The sequence below is a fragment of the Rana temporaria genome, chromosome 1 (assembly GCF_905171775.1).
Source record: "Rana temporaria chromosome 1, aRanTem1.1, whole genome shotgun sequence".
NCBI classification, from domain to species: Eukaryota; Metazoa; Chordata; class Amphibia; order Anura; family Ranidae; genus Rana; species Rana temporaria.
The window spans coordinates 293,458,954-293,482,183 of record NC_053489.1 but is presented as its reverse complement, the minus strand read 5'-3'; the positions used below and the strand labels follow the sequence as shown (position 1 = coordinate 293,482,183).

The window sequence follows — 23,230 nt, the reverse complement described above, 5'->3', positions numbered from 1 at the left end:
GGTTCACAGAGTGCAGTGTTTGTGTTACCTTGGAGATAAGACGCTTCCTCTGGGACGCTAGCAAGATACTGAGGCTCTTTATTGTAAGCTGCTCTTTATTACTATTTACGATTTTATTCAGTTTTATTCTTTCTGCATGATCTAATATATTCTCTATATTATGTATTTAACTGGTATATGTCATGTATCTAATTATCCATTCTATTTCAGCAATTTTCTGCATTTATTCATTCATTGACATCAGCACACATACAACAATTGTCAAATGTGCTTGATCCCAACCATTAGGGATTTGTCATTGGAAAGGTCCTTTATGATGTTTTGTAACCCTTTTATTGCCGGTACAACTTTTCAAATGTTTTTGCCACCAAGAACACTTCTACTAAATATCCTACAATCTGCTGAATGAATTAAGGGCCGATTCACACCACAAAAACACACTCCAGATCTGTTCCGGATGCACGTTTTTAGGGCCGATTCACACCACAAAAACGCACTCCAGATCTGTTCCAGATGCACGTTTTTAGGGCCGATTCACACCACAAAAACACACTCCAGATCTGTTCCGGATGCACGTTTTTAGGGCCGATTCACACCACAAAAACACACTCCAGATCTGTTCCGGATGCACGTTTTTAGGGCCGATTCACACCACAAAAACACACTCCAGATCTGTTCGGGATGCACGTTTTTAGGGCCGATTCACACCACAAAAACGCACTCCAGATCTGTTCCGGATGCACGTTTTTAGGGCCGATTCACACCACAAAAACGCACTCCAGATCTGTTCCGGATGCACGTTTTTAGGGCCGATTCACACCACAAAAACGCACTCCAGATCTGTTCCGGATGCACGTTTTTAGGGCCGATTCACACCACAAAAACGCACTCCAGATCTGTTCCGGATGCACGTTTTTAGGGCCGATTCACACCACAAAAACGCACTCCAGATTTGTTCCGGATGCACGTTTTTAAGGGCCGATTCACACCACAAAAACGCACTCCAGATCAGTTCCGGATGCACGTTTTTAGGGCCGATTCACACCACAAAAACGCACTCCAGATCTGTTCCGGATGCACGTTTTTAAGGGCCGATTCACACCACAAAAACGCACTCCAGATCTGTTCCGGATGCACGTTTTTAGGGCCGATTCACACTACAAAAACGCACTCCAGATCTGTTCCGGATGCGCGTTTTTAGGGCGATTCACACCACAAAAACGCACTCCAGATCTGTTCCGGATACACATTTTTAGGGCCGATTCACACCACAAAAACGCACTCCAGATCTGTTCCAGATGTACGTTTTTAGGGCCGATTCACACCACAAAAACGCACTCCAGATCTGTTCCGGATGCACGTTTTTAGGGCCGATTTATACCACTAAAACGCACTCCAGATCTGTTCCGGATGCACGTTTTTAGGGCCGATTTAAACCACAACAACGCACTCCAGATCTGTTACGGATGCACGTTTTTAGGACTGCTTCACACCACAAAAACGCACTCCAGATCTGTTCCAGATGTACGTTTTTAGGGCCGATTCACACCAGAAAAACGCACTCCAGATCTGTTTCGGATGCACGTTTTTAGGGCCGATTCACACCACAAAAACGCACTCCAGATCTGTTCCAGATGCATGTTTTTAGGACCGATTCACACCACAAAAACGCACTCCATTTCTGTTCCAGATGCATTTTTATTGCATTTTTGCGTTCCGGTGCGGTTTTGGGGTGTTTTTGATACGTTTCCAGATGCATTTCAGGTGCTTTTGCCTCTTCTATTTTCCTGTTTTTTTTCTCACTATACTGAGGTCCAGTATAGTGTTTTTGATGCATTTACTGCATTCCAGTGTTCTGACTTTTTTTTCGGAACTGGAAAGCCCTGGAACTGACCACACTGGTGTGAACGATGCCATTGGAAACCATATAACCTACTTTCCATGCGTTTTTGAAGCAGAACAAAAATGCACTGGACTGCATGTGGTGTGAACAGGTCCCTAATATGTTTTTGATGCGTTTCTGGTTGCATTCCAGATGCTTTTTTCTTTCTTTTTTATTTTTCACTGGACTGGGGTCTGGTGAGTTTTTGATGTGTTTTACCACATTCCAGTATAGTCCACTGCAGGAAGAAATGCAGCATGTTTAACTTTTTTTTATGGAACTGAAAAGCCCTTGAACTGACCACACTGGTGTTAACTACGCCATTGCAAACCATATAAACTACTTTTCATGCATTTTTGGTGTGAACTGGCCCTAAAAGCAGGCTCAGGGCTTCTAGTACTTAAAGCGAGAGTTCACCCAATTCGGTTTTTGTTTCTATCTTAGCCTTAGATTCCTGCTCGTTTTGTCTAGGGGAATCGGCTATTGGTTTTAAAATATGAGCAGTACTTACACGTTTTCGAGATGCATCTTCTCCGTCGCTTCCGGGTATGGGTCTTCGGGAGCGGGCGTTCCTTCTTGATTGACAGTCTTCCGAGAGGCTTCCGATGGTCGCATCCATCGCGTCACTCGTAGCCGAAAGAAGCCGAACGTCGGTGCGGCTCTATACTGTGCCTGCGCACCGACGTTCGGCTTCTTTCGGAAAATCGTGACGCGATGGATGCAACCGTCGGAAGCCTCTCGGAAGACTGTCAATCAAGAAGGAACGCCCAGTCCCGCAGCCCATACCCGGAAGCGATGGAGAGGATGCATCTCGTAAACGGGTAAGTACAGGTCATATTTTAAAACAAATAGCCGATTCCCCTAGACAAAACGAGCAGGAAGCTAAGGCTAAAATAGAAACAAAAACCGAATTGGGTGAACTCCCGCTTTAAGTACTAGAAGCCCTGAGCCTGCTTTTAGGGCCAGTTCACACCAAAAACGCATGAAAAGTAGTTTATATGGTTTGCAATGGCGTAGTTAACACCAGTGTGGTCAGTTCAAGGGCTTTTGGGTGAACCTCCGCTTTAAAGGGTTACTAAAGGAAAAAAATGTTTTTCTTTAAAATAACAAACATGTTATACAGTACTTACCTCCACTGTGCACAGAGTGGCCCCGATCCAGCTCTTCTGGGGTCCCTCGGCGGCTGTCTCTGGTCCTCCCCGCAAGAACTCACCATATTCATACGAGAGAGCTTGCACGGTGATGAGTCCTTGCGGGCGCGCTTCCGTGATACAGCGAGCGGCCATAGCCACTCACTGTATCACTCAGCCCCGCCCCCTCGGCACGCCACATCTCTGGACGTGGTTGACAGCAGCACCAACCAATGGCTGTGCTGCTCTCAATCCATCCGCTCTAGCCAATCAGCGGCCAGGCTGAGCGGCGAAGAGGATCTCGGGACCGAGCGCGGGACTTTCGACGGGTCAGGTAAGTAAAACGGGGGGGCGGGGGGGGGGGGCCATCATCATCAGATGTTTTTTCACCTTAATGCATAGATTGCATTAAGGCGACATTTTTTTTTCCTTTTCAACTCCTTTAAAGTAGTTTCAGCCAAGGAAGCTGTCTTCTTGACCACTGTTTAAACTTCAACTGCCATAATGCTGCACGTGTGATCAGCTATGACACCAGCCATTGGATGGTGTGACCGTTTTATTGAGAGTACAACCAATGTGACAGCCCATCCTCCCTACAGTTAGAACACACTGAGGGAATACACTTAACCCCTTGACCACCCCCCTAATTTTTAACCCCTTCCCTGCCAATGACAGCTCTGATCGCCGTACAAATGACAATGGTCCCTAAATAGTGTTAAAAGTGTCCAATCAGTCCACTGCAATGTCGCAGTCCCGATAGAATCGCCGGCATTACTAATAAAATAAAATAAAATGCCATAAATCTGTCCCCTATTTTGTAGACGCTATAACTTTTGCACAAACCAATCATCAATATATGCTTATTGCGATTTTTTTTTTACCAAAAATATGTAGAAGAATATATATCGACCTAAACTGAGGAAGGCATTTTTTTTTAAAATATTTTTTGGGGATATTTATTATAGCAAAAAGTAAAAAAATATTGCTTTTTTTCAAAATTGTCAGTCTTTCTTTGTCTATAGCGCAAAAATAAAAAACAATTTGCTTGGGCGCAACTTTGCGCTACCGCGCATTTGTCAGTTAAAAAACATTATAAATAAGTGTGTACTCTTTAGAATCCAGTAATACACCGTCTTACCCTACTCTGCACATGCTCAGTTGCTCTCCATTTTTTGCCACTGCTGCGTTTGTAGAGGTCGATCTGCTGATAGCCCTAAAGCGTAATTAAACCCTCCTATCCTTTACAGCCAAAGAAGCTGCTTCTGTTGGATCTGCAACTGCCATTGTGTTGCACATGTGATCAGTTATGACACCAGCCATTTGATGGTTTGACAGTTTTGGTGAAGACAAATGTGACAGTTAGCAATCCTGGCATTCCAGGAATGTAACTGTTTTTTTTTAAACTGTTAGATCAATTAATTTAGTTTTGCTTTATGATTTACTGCTGTTCAGGGGCTCTTTGCTTCAGCAAAATGGCAGCCTCCGGGAAGAATAAGCAGTAGCAATGCTGGAGGCAATGTGTGTTCCCTGCGAAAAAACATTATTTCTCTTATCGTCCATGGACGGACACAGCTCCTTAAATCTTGACAAGTGGGTTATGTTCCCTGTTTACAGGAGAGGACTAGGCAGAAACATGTTAAATAGTTAAATACATGTTACATTAACAGAGTTGAACAGCCCCGCCCAGGGGGCGGTCCCTCCAGACATAACCCTCCTCACTGCAGCTTGCAGCCTCAGTTTCGTTCTGCCTAGCAAAGGAGAAGGACGTATGGCTCCCTTTGGGCCCAGCGCCCTGAGGAGAAATTTTATTTTATTTTACTTTACTTTTTCTTGAAGAATCTTCTTTCAACTGTTGGCTGAGAGACAGGCTGGATATTATAGATCCTTGTAGTCTACTCAGTCCGACCAGCAAGCGTGGGCACACCTTTGCAAAGAGGCTTGGTCTGCCACGCCATACCTCATGACTCCTGAGGTGGCCGGTGAGCTTTGCTCCGAGGTCCACATATGACTGAGCTGTGGTGTTGTCTCAATCACAGTGGACCGGGCCGACAGCTACCTCCATTGCGGTTGTAGGTCTGTCAGGAATGCGTCAGCGAGTCCTCGCTCGGACGGGTAAGTACAGTCCCTCCTGCTTCGGTGGGTTGGTACAGCTGGGCATTCCTGGGGTTTGGGGGTCCCTTCTCCCTTCCCTGCTCCTTTCCCTTGCTGCATTGCTAACATTGCCGCTGTCAGGGGGGAGGGGGCCTTCCTGAGGGGACTGTGTTATCTGGCCTGTGCTTTTTCTTTTTTGTATTGGGCTTTCCTGTGAGGTAAAAAGCCTTGTGATGAGCACAGATGTTTATGATTATACTTCAGCAGACGCTGACTGATTGGTGACACCTGTAATGGTTTTGCTTTTTATGCTGTATCTGTGACTTGTCCTTAAATAAAACAGCCCTAGGAGGCTTTTCCTGTTTAAACACAGGTCCCTGCAAAAGTTACCTCACGGTTCTTTTCCTCTCACAGGCAGCACTGGGCAGTCTCCTCCTGAGGGAGTCCCCTGGTTACCCCTGGTCAGCGCAGCAAGTGAGTGAGAGGCCCTGTATGGGGCTCTAGGAGCTTTTGTCTATTTGTATGGACAGGTGTGCATATTATAATACACACTATGTAAATATTGGAGTCAGTATCTGGGTCCTTCCCCACATGCTGGTGGTGGCAGCAGGTGTTAGCACCTGGGATTCCCACAGAGTTTTTATTGTTAGTCCTGGACACAGTTTGTGCCAGGGTGGGGGTGGACTGCGGGCGGGCGGTAAAAGAGTGCCCCCTTCCCCCGTTATCCCCTGGGGAATGCTCTGTTATGGAGCCATGGACTAGGTACCTAGTTAAAAAAAAAAAAAAAAAAGGCAGAATAAGGCATTTATGGGTGCGCTTTTTACTGCTGCAAGGGACTCTCCTAAGCTGCATAGTGCAGCTGGGTTTCCGCCGAGGGCTCGGTCTTTTTTGGATCACACAAATCAGACCGCTGTGTAGGTTTTTTCCTTCTGTGCCCTTCTTTGATAACTTCTGAGATGCGGAATGAGAAAAGCCACTGAGGGCTTTTGTAGTCCCTCACCGCCGGGCGGGAACCCCTACTTGTATGGATCTGACTGATAGAAGATCCGAAGTACTGACCCGTTCCATGTTTACCATGCTGGGGTCTGGCTTGCGGCCTATTGTGGCCACTACACTGGGGTCTCAGTGGTCGCTGGCGCTATTTTTTTGGGAGATTTTTCAATTACATTGAAAACTCCCATTGGCGCCCATTTTGTCGTAGCCACGCTATGGCGCAGCTTACATTGTGCTGGCCTTTTTCCTGTGGCCGCGTTCTGAACGCTCGGCGGCCATCTTGGAGTAGTCCTGACCCCTAGTGCTGTATACAACTCACAGAGTGAGCATTTTGCACCAGACAGTGGAGGAGCACCGACTCTCTCCTGAGGTTATTAGCCTAGCGGACCAGCTGGTCCAGGGCCTCATATAGGTCTGTGATGCTTCATTGAATGCTGCGCCCTTGTTATCCAGGGCGTCTGTTTCAGAATGGTTTTATGCACACGGTGGTGTAGTGCTTAACTCCATTACTTGGCAGCAAAAGAGTCATTGGTTCAAATCTGCACACTGACGCCAATCTGCCTGGAGCTTGCATTGTCGCTCCCTGTGTCTGTGTGGGTTTCCTCCGGGTACTCCGGTTTCCTCCAAAGACATGTGTGCATACACCTACATAATATACATACACACTATGTGTGTGTGTATTATTTAGGGGCAACCCTCCCAGGCCGTCAAAGGCCCAGCTGGGGGACTAATCTGTCCCTGGGTGCATAAGCCGATCACGCCGGCACCCAAATCCTGCCAATGTATATAGCCTTCCCTCCCTGTCTCTAGGTGGGAGGGGCGGCTTGCAGGTTCACAATTCAGTGAAACCTCCCTGCTCTACGACTAGTGGGTCTGCGAGGTGGTCTCTTCGGAGTACTAGATAGGGTTTCCTCCTATCCACAGAACAAAGTTCTGTCCTTGTGTCTTCCCCTCCCGGCACGTCGGTCTGCCTTGGGCAGTGTGGGATTTGCTAAGCTGCAAGGTAATTTTACCTTTCCTGCAGGACGAGAGTTTTGGGGTTTTCTATGGGCCTCAGGCCCTAAATACCTTTGTGAACGTCGGGTAGTTCCGCATGGAATCCATTTGTTCGGTGGTAGCTGCGCTTCATCCGGGGGATGTCCTGACGTCCTCGGACATCAGGGACGCATACATGCATGTCCCGTTTTGCACATGTCACAGTGTTTTTTTCTGTGCTTCGTGATGAGAGAAGGGTCTCTGTCAGCCTGTGGCCCTCCCTTTTGATCTGGCGTCAGCACCATGGGTTTTCAGCTAGGAGCTCGCACTTATTTGAATTTTGTTGGGACAGCGAGGCTTTGCCTCATTGGCTACTTTGACGACTTTCTTCTGAGAGCAGCTTCTGTCTCCGACCTAGTGGATAGGTTATTCCCATTCAGACCCTCCGAAGATTCGGGTGGATGTTAAACGTTTAGGCCAGAAAGTGTAGCTCAGTGGCAGCAAGCCTGCCCTACATGTGTGCGACCCAGGGTTCAAATTATGGGCATGCTAGGTTCCGACTCAGCGTTGGAGTATCTAGTGTTGATCCAGACTCCTCAGTGGCAAAGGTCCTTCTTCCCCTGGAGAAATTGCAGACTCTTCAGTCTGCGGAGAAGGTATTGGCATCACGCAATCGGTCTTCTCTCCGGGCGCCTGCTGGTTCATGGTCTGTGGGTAGCCTACTTCAAGGTGGTACAGTATTCCCAGTTCCACACCCTGGTTTTCCAGTGGAACTACTGTCCAGGTGGTAAAAATCTCTTGTCTCTGAAATCATTAGATTCCTGTGCGCCACCTAGTCAGAGTCTCTCTGAGTTGGTGACAGAGATTCCCGACTCTTCGGTCCGGGAAGTTGTTCCTTCCTTCCAGTGGTCGGTGTTTACGACGAATGCCAGCTCACGGGTTGTGAACCTGGAGGTTCACAAAACTGGGGGGTCCAGTCGGCCCTGAGTCGCTGGACTTGCGTGGACCTATGACCACACCTCCTTGAATGTGTCTGGTCTCGGTAGCTACCCAGGGTCGGGCCTGGCTAGTGCCTGGTGGAAGACCGCCTGGGAATACCAGGTGCTGTCTACTGTTCATTGTCCTACTATTTTAGGCGATCAGGCTATGCTTCTCCTTGTGGTCGACCAATCTGGTTTCAGCCGGACAACGCCACGGCCGTGGCTTCAGTCTATCATCAGGTATGCCGGCAGGCAGACTACTGGAGTCGCCAGATGCTGGACCAGGGCGACTGGTCTTTGTGCTTTGGGGTGTTTCGGCTCCCTTGCAGGAGGTGAGCCTCACATGGCATGGATCTCCTGGCAGCTTGTCTCCGCCGCAAGGGTGTCAGTTAGTGGCCAGGTCTAGTGATCTTGTACAGACGCGTCAGTCGCGCTGGTGGCCCTGTGTTGTCTGTATCAGTGATTTTTTGCCATTCCTCCATGGTAGTTGCTTCCTCGGCCGCTCCACAGAGTGGATGCTGAGGAGATCCCGATGATTCTAATCGCTCCAGATTAATCTCGGCGTCCTTGGTACGCTGATATCGGGCGCCTGGTAGCGGAGGCACCCTGGCGATTGCCAGGGCAGGAGGTTCCTGTCTCAAGGTCCCATACTTCCTCCTGTTGTACAGTCACTGACTTGCTTAACATGGTTATTGGAAGCCAGACTTTAGGTGACCAGGGTCTGTCTGACTCGGTCATCTCAACAGGGCACCGTAGTCTTCTTCCGGAGGATCTACCGTCGCACCTCTCTTGGTGCGAAGGGATGGAGTGACGTCCACGGGCGTACTTTCAATGTCCAGGGTCCTGCTGTTTTTAAAGCTTGGATTGGATCTAAAAATTGCTTAAAGCACCGTTTGGGGGCAGATTTCAGCCTTGGCTGTGTTCTTTTAGTGGCCTTTTTGCGGCCCGTTCCCTGGTGGGTCCCCTTTTTTTGTGTGCAAGGGGTTTGTCATATACTTTCCCCTCTTGGCCCATCTCTTCCCCCATGAGTTTTGACTCTGGTGCTCTCGGTTCTTCAGGAACCTTCCTTTTGGAAACATCAGAGAGATTTTCTCTTGACACTATCTCAGAAGGTGGCCCCTTTAGTGGCCTTTACCTCTGTTAGAGGGGTTTCTGAGTTGGCGGTCTTGTCTTGCAAGCCGCCATGCTTGATCCCCCATAAGGATTAGGTGATGGTGCGCCCGCGACCTTCCCTTCTTCCGAAGGAGGTTTCGGCCTTTCATACTTTAGGCGTGGTACGCGCTTTGCGGGTATACCAGCCTACTACGGCTCCATTTCGGAGCTTCTGACTCTCTTTTGTGTCGGTGTCTGGTCCACAAAAGGGCCTGGCGGTCTCGTCGACCACCATTTCTCGGTGGATCGGGCAGGCCGTCATACAGGCCTATGCTCCTAAGGGCGGGCCCCCCTTTCCGGTCACGGCACTTTCGACCAGGGCAATTGGTGCTTCCTGGGTTTTTTTTTTTTTTTTTCCCGACATCATGCGTCGGTCTCACAGGTGTGCGAGGCGGCGATTTGCTCGTCCGTTCACGCTTTTTCCAGAATTTACATGGTTGCTGTGAGTGCATCTTATGATGTTTTTTTCAGCCGCTAGTTTTTGCCGGCGGCTGTTTAAAGTTGCACCTCCTCCGTTGAGGAGCTCTGCTTGTTTTGGGGTGAAGTTAAAATTGTTTTTACTGATATATTTCCCACCCCTCGTTTTTTGACACTGCTTGGGGACGTCCCACTTGTCAAGATTTAAGGAGCTGTGTCCGTCCATGGACGATAAGAGAAAATAGGATTTTTTGTACTCACCGTAAAATCCTTTTCTCTGAAGTCCATGGACGGACACAGCTCCCACCCCTCCTTTTTAGGTTTGTACTGCTTGTTACGAACTGAGGCTGCAAGCTGCAGTGAGGAGGGTTATGTCTGGAGGGACCGCCCCCTGGGCGGGGCTGTTCAACTCTGTTAATGTAACATGTATTTAACTATTTAACATGTTTCTGCCTAGTCCTCTCCTGTAAACAGGGAACATAACCCACTTGTCAAGATTTAAGGAGCTGTGTCCGTCCATGGACTTCAGAGAAAAGGATTTTACGGTGAGTACAAAAAATCCTATTTTTACTTTAATGACCTACTTTAATAATTATTTTCAGACAAAAATCCCTAATGTTTGGATGTTAAATGTATTCTTTACATTTTATATTAAAGGTGTCTAATTTTTTGGAAATGTGCTGTTTAAAGTGATGTGTTTTGAAATTTTAAGAAAAATGTAATTTCGGTTTGTTTTTATAGACCATGGACTGGTTTCCAAAGTTATCCTCCAGGGAAATATCTTGGATTACTGAAGGGAATTTACTTAGACTGCTGCAGACAAAATATGGAGAAGCGGTCCTTGGCAACCATTCAACCTCTAGCTTTCATTTTCAAAGCTTATGACCCATTCACACTACAACACACATACAGTATCTTACAAAAGTGAGTACACCCCTCACATTTTTGTAAAATATTTTATGAGATCTTTTCATGTGAAAACACTGAAGAAATGACACTTTGGTACAATGTAAAGTAGTGAGTGTACAGCTTGTATAACAGTGTAAATTTGATGTCCCCTCAAAATAACTCAACACACCTATTATTGTTTAAACTGCTGGCAACAAAAGTGAGTACACTCCTAAGTGAAAATGTCCAAATTGGGCCCAATTAGCACATTTCCCTCCCCAAAGTGTCAATATTTTGTGTGGCCACCATTATTTTCCAGCACTGCTTTAACCCTCTTTGGCATGGAGTTCACCAGAGCTTCACAGGTTGTCACTGGAGTCATCTTCCACTCCTCCATGATGACATCACGGAGCTGGTGGATGTTAGAGACCTTGCGCTCCTCCACCTTCTGTTTGAGGATACCCTATAGATGCTCAATAGGGTTTAGGTCTGGAGACATGCTTAACCAGTCCATCACCTTTACCCTCAGCTTCTTTACCATGGCAGTGGTTGTCTTGGAGGTGTGTTTGGGATCGTTATCATATTGGAATACTGCCCTGTGGCCCAGTCTTTGAAGGGAGGGGATCATGCTCTGCTTCAGTATGTCACAGTACATGTTGGCCTTCATGGTTCATGGTTCCCTCAATTAACTTTTTATTAACTAATTATTTTTTCAGATCCTCAGTGAGTTCTTTGCCATGAGCTGTCATGTTGAACTTCCAATGACCAGTATGAGAGAGTGAGGGTGATAACAGAAAATTTAACATATCTGCTCCCCATTCACACCTGAGACCTTGTATCACTAATGAGTCACATGAGACTGGGGAGAGAAAATGGTTAATGGGGCCCAATTTGGACATTTTCACTTAGGGGTGTACTCACTTTTGTTGCCAGCGGTTTAGACATTAATGGCTGTGTGTTGAGTTATGTTGAGGGGACAGTAAATTTACACTGTTATACAAGCTGTACACTCACTACTTTACATGGTAGCAAAGTGTATTTTCTTCAGTGTTGTCACATGAAAAGATAGAATAAAATATTTACAAAAATGTGAGGGGTGTACTCACTTTTGTGAGATACTGTAGAAGCACGCCTGCAGTTAATTTTTCTTTGGCTTGTATCTATGCACGTTTTGCATTTTGATGCATGCTTCTATGCATTTAATGCACGTCTTTCTGCATAGTTTTTTCTTTTCAGAGACATGTTTCCTCTTACATTTTGGTATGGATTAGAGGTGAATTGCGATATATTTTGACTCATTTACACACATTTCTGTGCATTGCGGTACACTTATATGTAAACGTTGCATAAAATCACACAGCTATGGAACACAAAGAACTATGCCTCTGGTATGAACATGATAGAAAACTATTGTCTTATGTGTGCATGGGCGTCCGCATTGGTGGGCAAGTGCTTCCCCACCCGGAACAAGGTGTCCACACACGGACACTCAGGGACGATCCTGGGCGGGTGCCCAGGTTGCACCGTGCTCAGGCACCACAAGCTGCCACAAAGGGGGGGGGGCACGGAAGCTGTGGCAGTCACGTACTGTTACATTCAGCAGCAGCGCTACCCAGACTCCTTAGACTGTCTTATTGCACCATTCAATGGCCTCTCTGCTGCCCGCTGCACTGGTTGCTAGACTCGCCTGCCATCTAGCAACCAGTGACGTCACGTCATGAGGCCGAGGGGAGGCCCCAGCATTCAAAGCGGAGGAGGAACTTCTTCCTCCTTAGCGCCTGGTCAATTTTGGCTCCACCCATCTCTTCCATCTTCTCCAGGCAGCGCGTCTCAGAGTCTGCGGGAAGGAAGGGAGCAAGCCTGAAAAGCTGAGTGTGAGCTGTCCACCTGTGTCCATGTTCTGGAGCTCATCTAACGGCACTACTTGTATAGTTGTGGTCAAGGTGTTAAATAAATTATTTCATGATAGATATGCGGGAGATATCATTGCTAACCTTCTAAACATGCTCTTTACCTGGCTATAATGCTGACCCGTGGGTCTGAATGCTTTCTAAGCCAGAGCCTGTATGCACATCAGAAAAGTTTAAAGAAAGGTAACAATTCTTATCTACATACTGTACCTCCTCCGGGTTAATGAATATATAAATGTTGGAACAACAGAGCCATGGCGCTGGCATTTTCAGAAAAAAGAGTCAGTAGTGGAAACCTCTGTAAACATAAAAACAGACTAGAAATTGCTAATCAGACGGTGGCAGCTTAATCCTTCTATTAAGCTTCTGCATAAGGTTTCTCCAACCTTTGCATGCCTATGCTTTATGTGATAATGCCTAAGCCCCTCCCCTTCATGACATTGTCAAAAATGGGCGGAGCATGGGTGACCTTAAAATGATGCCCCCCCCCGAAAAAATTCTGCGGATGCCCATGTGTGAGTTGTTGCAGTTATCAGCTTTTTTGGCTGATTAGGATAGGAGAGTTTAATTTCACTTTCACAGTGTGTTTCTGCCTCCTTGTGACATACTCTTGGAGCTCTTGAACCTCAATTTTTTTCCCCATTACATTAAAGTGGAGGTTCACCCAAAATATCAATTTTTAACATTAGATTTAGGCTAATTAAGGGGAGCAGAAACTGGTATTTTTTTTTAAATCAATGCCGTACTTACCGTTGTAGAGATAGACCCGCCGCTTCCGGGTATGGGCTGCGGGACTGGGCGTTCCTATTTGATTGACAGCCTTCCGACCGTCGCATACAGCGCGTCACGAGTTTCCGAAAGTAGTCGAACGTCGGTGAGCAGGCGCCGTATAGAGCCGCACCGACGTTCGGCTTCTTTCGGCAACTGGTGACGCGCTGTATGCGACCATTGGAAGCCTGTCAATCAAATAGGAACGCCCAGTCCCGAAGATCATACCCGGAAGCGGCGGGAGAACATCTATCTCTACAACGGTAAGTACGGCATTGATTTTAAAACAAAATACCCGTTTCTGCTCCCCTTAGGTAACCTAAATCTAATGTTAAATTTTTTTTTTCCGGGTGAACTCCGGCTTTAAGGTGACCGGATTTTTTTAATGAAATCCAGGGACATATTTTTTCTTTACCAGTAATGGCAACAATCAGCGACTCTCTGCCCGCCTCACAACCTCTCAAGTCTTACTCTTCGGGCCCCGGCTACTACTGGATGGGGAGAGGAGGAAGATCACGCCTCCAGGGAAGGCAAGGAGATAGGCAGGTGGCTGGCCAGGATTTGAGCCAAGGCAGAAGAACATGCAAGCGTAGCTAAATGGGCATGTGTCCGATACTGAAGAAAAATTCCCTCCGCTCCGACCAGCACACGATCATCAGAAAGGGGCACATATAATGGGAAGAATACAACCCCCCTATGCTAGTAGGCACGGCGGAGCAGGGGTGTGTAATTCTAATTTTTTTATTTTAATTCTGCACTGATTGTCTTTGAAATTGTCCCTGCCCCCTATTAAATCCAAAACCAGGGACAGACTTGGTCCGGGGACAGTGTCCTCAATCAGGGGACTGTCCCCTGAAACTGGGGATGTCTGGTCACCCTACATTACATCTGTTTGTTTGGAATGAGCAGTGCACGTTAGTTACAGTCATGTGCACTGTTCCATTAATACTACAATATTCATCGTCCATCTCTCGAGCGAGCAAGAGATGATGACGGGCAGGGCTCAAGTCCTGCGGGAACGCGTGGGAACGGAGTTTCTGCACTTTTTTCACAACAGGAACTCAGTTCCCTTTGCAGGACTAGAGCAGCCGAGCCGCCCGAGCCAATCCTTCACTAAGCAGCGATGCCCAGCTCAAGTCACTGTCAGGGGCAGGCGAACCTTAGTAATCCTTTATGTTACTGGCCGCTTCCTGTATATGGATTCATCGGGTATTCCATCACTTCCTCGATGCCGCAATGTCTCCTGGGAGCTTTTGTCATTGTTCCCAGGAGACATTGCAGAGGTTTGCCGCGAGTTATCAAGGGGTTTAGAAAGAACTTGCTTCTTTCTAAATCCCGCGATAACTCGCGGCAGACCTCCGCAATGTCTCCTGGGAACAATGACAAAAGCTCCCAGGAGACATTGCGGCATCGAGGAAGTGACGGAATACCCGCACACTACCCGATGAATCCATATACAGGAAGCAGCCAGTAACGTAAAGGATCACTAAGGTACAGTGGATCGAAAAAAAAAAAAACATGCGGTTTAGTAATTATGCATATGAGCGTATCATTTTTTTTTGTGGGGGAGTGGATCTTGGGTGGGAGTTCCCACACTTTTTTCCCCAGGACTTGACCCTTGATGACGGGGTTCCTACATACAGTGGGACTGTATGCAGGAATTCCACTTTAGGTCAATGAGTTTAGTTCCATTTTAACTGAACAAGGTGAAGCTAGATTGGTTGCTATACACAGCTGCTCCAGATTTAGTCTGCTCTAGTCTTTGTAAGTTCTCTTGAGTTAACATAGCAAGCAAATGTCCCTAGAAATGATTATCACATTGATGATAATAATAATAATACAGTACAATTTATGAAAGTGTGTTTCTCTTTGCAGAGATACGGTGTCTTGACCTGTTATGGCTAAGTAACATCTTTGCTGACAAAAGTATCCATCGATTAAAATACAACTAGTTACTACTTGCTCTCAGCTTCCCCAGACATGCCTCTGAAAGTTGTGGTGGAGATTCAGATACATGCTGTAAGTGTTGCTATGGGTAAAATACCGAAGAATAAAATATTGCATTAATATTGGATAGAAATATAACGCAATGGGATTTTGTTTCCTATCTAGGTCACCTGTCCTGGGGTATTCTTGCCAGATAAAGATGACATTTTCCTTGGTGTTCGCCTTCTGGGTCAGTGCAAAGAGACACGGTGCCTTCCTGCTGTATTCCCACTACTGTTTCATGAAAAAATGAGGTTTGAAAAGGTGAGAAGTCCGCTTTTATAGGTTGTCACTGTAGTCATGTGCCTTGCCAAAACATATTAACCTATATCATGCTTGTAAGGAAGTATTAGATGTCTAGTTTGGGGTGGTCATCTATGCATACTAAAACATAAGAGATACTAGGATTACTCTGAATTATAAAGGTTTAAAGTATTTTTATGTGAAAAAATAAAGATATGTCATTGGAGGTTTTTCTTAAAGCAGAACTAAATCCATCAGTTTAACTGTTGAATCATAACTGTCAGGCCTTGTACACACGAGCAGACATGTCCGATGAAAACGGTCCACGGACCGTTTTCATCGGACATGTCTGCTGGGAGCTTTTGGTCTGATGTGTGTACACACCATCAGACCAAAATCCCACAGAGAACGCGGTGACATATAAGACACCGACGTTCTCTAACACGCAAGTTCAATGCCGCATGTGTCGAATCAATTCGACGCATTCGCAGGATTTCGGGCCGCTGGTTATACGTCATAACCAGCGGACATGTCCGATGAGTCGTACTAACCATTGGACATGTTTCCAGCGGACAAGTTTCTTAGCATGCTAAGAAACTTTTGTCCGCTGGAAACCTGTCCGCTAGGCCGGAAAACTGTCCGCTAGGCCCTACACACGGTGGGACATGTACGCGGAAACTGGTCCGCGGACCAGTTTTAGCGGACATGTTCGGTCGTGTGTACAAGGCCTTACAGTTGCTTGTTTATCAATTGGGTGCTGTCAACTGATCATATGTACAGCACTATAGCAATTGCAGACCAAACAGATGCTAAGATAGCAGCATGCTTGGCTGTAAAGAATGTTTAGTTCTGCTTGAGACAGACAGTGTGTCTAAGGCCAAAACCTGTTTTATTTTTCATTTGGAAGTAGGATGAAGTAGGGAATGAGTAATATGATTTTCCCTCTATTCCTGATCTGGTGACAACTCACATTTTTGTTTCTCCTCTCACTTTAAGTCCTAGTGACAATGGTCATCGGGAAAATGAGAGAGCAGGAATCTCCCTAGCAGAGACACAGACAGCAATATACTGACAAAGCATCTCTAAATCCCCTACCTTCTAGACACTTGCCCTTCTGGGCTGATAGTAGTGTGTGGCCAAAGACCTTGAGTTTTCCCCTGCCCTTGGCCTGATCAATTTGCCTTGGCCAAGGCCTTCTTAGGTTTCTAGCCAGGTCGTCCCTCTTGCTAGCTTCTCAGAGGATGGAGCCTAAACACAAAATGTAGCTTCTCTGTTCAGAAGATCCTACTTATAAGTGCTGTGAGAAGGAAAGAAGACAGGTGAGCGTTTCCACCCTTGACTCTGACTCGGCTCCTTCAACTGCTGCCATCTTCTGAAGTCCCCATCCCCTTTGTTGGCTCCCACCAAGTGAAGCCCTTTTCCTGAACTAATGAAGTAAGGTCCTGAAGTTCAAAGTGGCCCCAACAGGCTTCCTTTCTATCGGTTTCCTGAGATCGTGACCTGTGCCCCCTTACGCAGCTTGGGCAGAGAGAAACCACTCGGAACTGGACAAATAAACACATACTACAGCTCATGCAGGGGCCAGCAGCGTTTGTGTCCAGGGGCAAAGGTGGATGTGGTCCCCCCTCAGACAGGGCACATTTGTCTCTGGTTAGTGATGTTGACGTGCTATCCAGCTACAGCATGCAGAGGAGGTGGTGGACTGACTTACTAAATCATCCTCCTCATCCTTTATGACCCAAGCTGGCACTAGTGCGCAGTCCACCGCAGCTGCAAGAGAGGCTTATTCTGCCTCTTTGTCCACAGCTACTCCTGCCATAGCCCCAGCATCATGCATGGAGGAGTCAGCTACATTTTTGAACACAGCGTCAGCCACTTGAGGATGCACAGCAGTGTTGCCAGCCTACCAGATTGAATTTTACTGGCACGACACCCGAAATTTACTGGCGCAGGCACATTTTTACTGGCATTTTACATAAGTTACTAAATTACATTTTTAGGTGCAGATTTCAGTATTTAGGCTACAAGTACGCTAGGCGATTAGCAATGTGATTTAAGGTCGATATAAAGGTAAATTTTTTTTTTTCGATATAATAAGGGCAAATTATTTAGTCCCCCTGCCTTATCCCCTCTGCCACCAACACCCCCTGCCTTCACCCCCGTCTGTGGTGCCACAATCTCCCCCTGCCTCCAATCTCCCTCTGCCTCCAATCTCCCCCTGCCTCCAATCTCCCCCAGGCCCCCTGCCTCCAATCACCCCCTGCCTCCATTCCCCTCTGCGATGCCACCATTCCCCTCTCCGGTGCCACCAACACGCCCTGCCTCCAATCACCCCCTGCCACTAACACCCCCTGCCTCCGATATCCCCCAGGCCCCCTGCCTCCAATCACCTCCTGCCTCCATCGCCCCCTGCCACCATCCCCCTCTGCGGTGCCACCAACACCCCCTGCCTCCAATCTCCCCCTGCCTCCATCCCCCTCTGCGGTGCCACCGCAGCCACCATCACCCCCTGCCTCCAATCTCCATGGCAGTTCCAAGCCAAACCGATCTCGGCTATCTTTACTGGCACATTCCCGCAACCACGGACATTTACGAACGGGGGGAAAAAAGTGCCAGTTTTTACGAACTGTCCGTAAAAATACGTACGGTTGGCAACACTGATGCACAGACATTACTTGATTGTGATGTTGGTTCTTAGGTAGAGGAAGGGAATAACATGAGCCTACAGAGATGGGAGAACACTGATAAACAACAAATTGGCAGTCATATAAAAAGAAATGTACTTCTGCGCTACTAATATAAAGAAAGTGCTATATATTAAATCTAAGAGGTTGCTGCTTAACACCAACTGTTATTAGCAGACCAGAGTAAAAAGAAAACTATGTGAAGCGCTCCCTCTTTTCCCAAAAAATACTATGTGATGTAAATACGAAATAAATAAAATAAAGTAGTGACTCCTAGTGGGAGTATTGCATATGACACCAAAAATATACTATATATATCACAATGGAAGTGGTATGTGCAACCATTGACCTCTAGTGGGTACAAAAATTATAACACATATATCAAATTATTATTATTATTATTATTATTATTATTATTATTATTATTTAGGTACTTATATAGCGCCGTCAATTTACACAGCGCTTTACATATACAATGTACATTCACATCAGTCCCTACCCTCAAGGAGCTTACAATCTAAGGTCCACTCGTTGCCACCCACTTGCCCAGCGTCTAAATTCCAAATTCCAAATAAAGAAAGCTTGCAGGGAAAATCATTTTAAATGTCATTTTTTCTTTCTCTATTAATGTCAGTTTTGCTGCAGCAGGTTCTATACACGGTACATATGCGCCACTTTGCAGGAAGACTAAGGAGGCCCAGGCACTATATTTAATGGAATTATTTATTTTTATTGTTTCACTTTAAGCATCATTAAAATCACTGCTGATCTTTTTAAAAAAAACAAAAACCTGCATTGCTACATTGCAGTACACGGGCCTCCATAACCTTTTTATGGCCAATAACTGGCATGTAAGCCTTCAAAATGGGGACTTTTGATTTTTCAGGTTCGGGCCCCGTAGACTTTAATAGGGTTTACAGTTCCGGTCCGAATTTTTGCGATATTCGCTGAGTGGTCACCAGCAGGACCGGTACAGGGAGGGGGGGCAAGGGAGGAAACCTGCCCTGGGCAGAGTTTTGAGGGGGGCTCGGGAGCTTCAGCTTCTCCTGCATCTCATTGACAGGGGCAGTTGTCACCCAAATGACCTGGCCAAAGTTGTTACCGTCTGTCCACGCCTGCTGGTTTACCCACTACCGCTAATGCTTCAGTATTCTTCCATCATTCTGAGTCAAGTCCTGGCATTTTCCAACAGCTTCTGTCTCTGCCGCCAGCCCGTCCACCACCTGTTTGTCTTGCTTCTGTATTCTTTCATCATTACCCAGCAGGCTTAATGGGCGTAGTTAATTCAAACAAAGTCAGTCTGTCAATCTTTTTACCCCAGGTCAGTCTGTCCCCCAGTATAACCCCCCCCCCCCCAGGTCGGCCTGTCCCCCAGTACAATCCTCTCCGGTGAGTCTCTCCTCCAGTATAATCCCACCCAGGTCTGTCTGTACCTCAGTACAATTCTTATCCCCTCCAAGACAATATATCTCCAAGTTTAACTCCCCCAGTCCAGTATAATCCCCCAGGAATTCTCAGGACACCAGTACATCCCCATGCAGGTAAACACCGCTTCACATGGGTGTACTCTGCAGTATACCCCGTGTGAACGAGTGGTTGCTATGTTTTTTTTTTTTACAATGTTGTTGTTTTTTTGGGCAGGCTTTGATAAAACATCAGGGATCCAAGCAAACCCCTGATGTCTCTTTTTTGAGACCGAGAGCTAAACTGCAGATGAATTAATAGAAATCTCTGGATATACACTATTCATTCACATCTGAAGCATAGTGATGAATGAACATAGGATCAGTCTGTACCGATCGCTCACTGTGTTAATTTAGGAAGGGGCTGCTAAATATGACAGGGGAAGCTGGCCAGCAGCGCTGAAGGGAGGGGGGCATGGGGGATCAGTGAAGGGGAAGATACAGTACAGGGTGGGTCTGGGGGGGTCTCTTTTGAGAGTTAAATCACCCTGTGCATTCCCTGCAGCACTGGAGTGGGGGCAGGGGGAGCACATAAGAGCAGAGGGAGAGGCACTTTAGAGCACAGGTGGAATGGCAGCAGCTCATCCATGTGTGCAACGTACACAGGCCCTACCCTAAGGGAGGGTAGGGCCTGTGTGCAACGCACGTATCGAGCACATGGATGATACGCCACTGGGTCCTGCCTCATTATACAGGCATATCAATGTCGAATACTAGAAGGTATTAAATTACAGCTTTGTCCTTTAAACTCAGACCTATGGATAATTTTTTTTTTTTTTAAAGTGTATTTTGTGCGTGTACTTGAGAGAGGAGCCGGACTGCAGGAGTTGGGAGTAGGCAGGCCTCCCCCAGAGGCAATCTGCCACCTTTCTCCATTCCCCGGGTGGCAATGGCGGGTGTGTGAGGGGGTCCTCCCACACAGCCCGCCCTACCTGCTCCTCTTTGAAGCCCAACGGGCAGAGGGACTCCCTATAAGGGAGTGAGAGGATTAGCCCGCTCAACCAGCCCCGTTAGTCCTTCGCCTCTCTTTTTAGAGACCGCGTGGTCAAAATGCGTGCATGTTAACCCAATTTCGAGTGCGTGTGTAAGTGTGGTGGGCGTACTAAGCGCAGGCTTACCTCGCATAGCACACCCACCGGGAGCCGGGCTGAGACCACCAAACTCAATTCACATGTAGCCGAGACCGGGATCCGAACCCCTAGCTTCAGAGGTGAATGGCTTGTCAGCGCAGTGCCAATCGCGTTGAGCCACCGCAGCTCGGATAATTTTATTTTACTGCACTCCAGTGACCTATACAAAAAAAAAATCAGCCATTATATATAAAGCCACACTAGTTAAAATAAATCACACTATATATGTAAATATTGAAGTATGGCCTCATGCATAATTTTGCTTGGCGAAGGTATGTATTTTTACTGGTACAAGTGTCTTGTTGGAATGACATGTAAAGGATTACAGAATATTCTTTTTGTTCGGCATACTATATCTGTATAAGCTGTTTATCGGTGTTCTTTGGACCAGTGAAGTGCTAATATATCTCACCTGCATGCTTGTTTTGGGTCTATGACCCATTAAGTAATAAAGCAGGGATAAGGATGCCAGCCCGGGAGCCTTGGCATCTGTCACAGAGCACGATTGTGTGAAACATAAGGGTTGGCAGTTTTCATCACAGGCTCTTTCAAAAGTTTTTTTTTATTTTTTTAGGCCATTTGTGGCAGATTTTCTTTTATGCCCAGAGCCATTTTTATGGTTTACACATGGCAACGTCTTTAATATCTTTTTGTGATGTTCAGATAAATGTCAGAATGCTTTTTTTCAGTGCAGTTGAGAAAACATGAATCATATTTTTCAGGTTGATTAAAATGAATGTCAAACCTAAAGTTAAGTAGAAAGGGAGTTATGTAACTTGGCAACAAATTAAGAATGCAGCAAACAGCTTTCATGTGAATAACGATTTGATCAAAAGTTAATCAACTTTTTTGTAATGAAAGGTCAGAATCTCTGACGTGTTTTTTTCATTGCTTTTTGTGTCCCTATTGAAGACATATCCCTTACTTCCACTGTCGGTGACCACCAGGGCAAAAAATGTAATGGAAGTATATATACTATACATGAAGGGCCAGATCCACGAAGCAGTTACGCTGGCGTATCTATTGATACGCCGCGTAACTTCTAGGTTGCTCCGATGTATCTTTGTTTTGTATCCACAAAACAAGATACGCCTGAAGCTGGGCTAGATCCAACTGGCGTACATCTTAGTACGCCGTCGGATCTAAGGTGCATATTTACGCTGGCCGCTAGGTGGCGTTTTCGTCGATTTCCACGTTGAGTATGCAAATTAGCTAGATACGCCAATTCACAAACGTACGTCCGGCCGGCACATTTTTTTACGTCGTAACGTTATCCCTGCTATATGAGGCGTAGCCAATGTTAAGTATGGACATCGGGCCAGCGTCAAATTTTCCGTTGTGTACGTCGTTTGCGTAAAACGTTCGCGAATAGGGCTTTGCGTAGAATGACGTTCACGTCGAAAGCATTGGCTTGTTGCGGGTTAATTTGGAGCATGCGCACTGGGATACCCCCACGGACGGCGCATGCGCCGTTCAGAAAAAACGTCATTTACGTCGGGTCAAGACGTATTAACATAAAACACGCGCACAACTTAGCCATTTGAATTGCGCGCCCTTACGCCGACACATTTACACTACGCTGCCGTAACTTACGGCGCAAATTCTTTGTGGATACGGGAAATACGCTGTAAGTTACCGCGGCGTAGTGTATCTGAGATAGGCTACGCCGGACATAAAAAAGCGCCGGGCTACGTGAATCTGGCCCGAAGAGTTTACACCTTCCCCATCCTACTTAAAAATGTTCTTTTTGCTGTTTAAATGTACATTGGAGAGATATTTTATATACTGTATATATATATTTGCCAGTAATATTCACTAAATTTATAATGCAGCTGTTGTGTTTGTGAAATATGAAGAGGGAAATCTTATGAAAAACGGTGAACTCTGGTCAGAGCTATTCCTGCTTTAAGATTTTTTGGTACAGTATCTAATATGGTGAACAATGTAACAAATATAGTGTTAAAGGCCATGATGTTTCCACCAAAAAATGTAGAATGCTTACAAGAATTTCTTGCGCACAGTCTAACTCACTGCTTTTGCTATATCACTTTTGTGTGTATGTAAGTGTATGTGCAAAGTGCATGTTTTCAGTAAATGTGTAGCAAATATGCATTGAATATGACATTTGCCCGATTATAAATAGGGTGTATAGTACAGTAAACATTATTCTTCATGGAAAGAAAGTGTAAGTGTAGTTTTAGTTTTAATGTGATGGTAATTGTTCTCAGCAAATGTGCTTGGTATGTGGGAAATTATCTGAATGTCCCAAACCAGCAAATGTGTAGTGAATGTCACCTTCTCTGCATTTTAAATCCATTTCAATGCGACACCTTGATACTGTGTTTTCCCAAAAATAAGACTTACCCCGAAAATAAGACCTAGCATTATTTTCCAGGGGGGCTGCAATATAAGCCCTAAAATGCTTGTAAAATCCTATAATCCACTCAATTACAGTAGAATATAATGTACAATGTGTGTGTTTCTGTAATAGAGAGCTCTGGCGGGTCACAGAAGTGCAAAGCGGCGCTATAACAAAGG

The 23,230-nt window shown here is 46.1% G+C and overlaps 1 protein-coding gene across 1 annotated transcript in view; it reads left to right on the top strand.

The window, feature by feature from the left end:
- Positions 1-4: 4 nt before the first annotated feature.
- The window catches only part of SPATA6L (spermatogenesis associated 6 like), an 81,670-nt gene continuing 58,444 nt past the window's right edge, over positions 5-23,230 (top strand). The window contains exons 1-3 of the mRNA XM_040326058.1: positions 5-83; positions 15,062-15,205; positions 15,299-15,436. Coding sequence (XP_040181992.1) covers positions 15,167-15,205; positions 15,299-15,436 — 177 coding nt within the window. The 5' untranslated portion in view covers positions 5-83; positions 15,062-15,166. The remainder of the gene's footprint in view (positions 84-15,061; positions 15,206-15,298; positions 15,437-23,230) is intronic.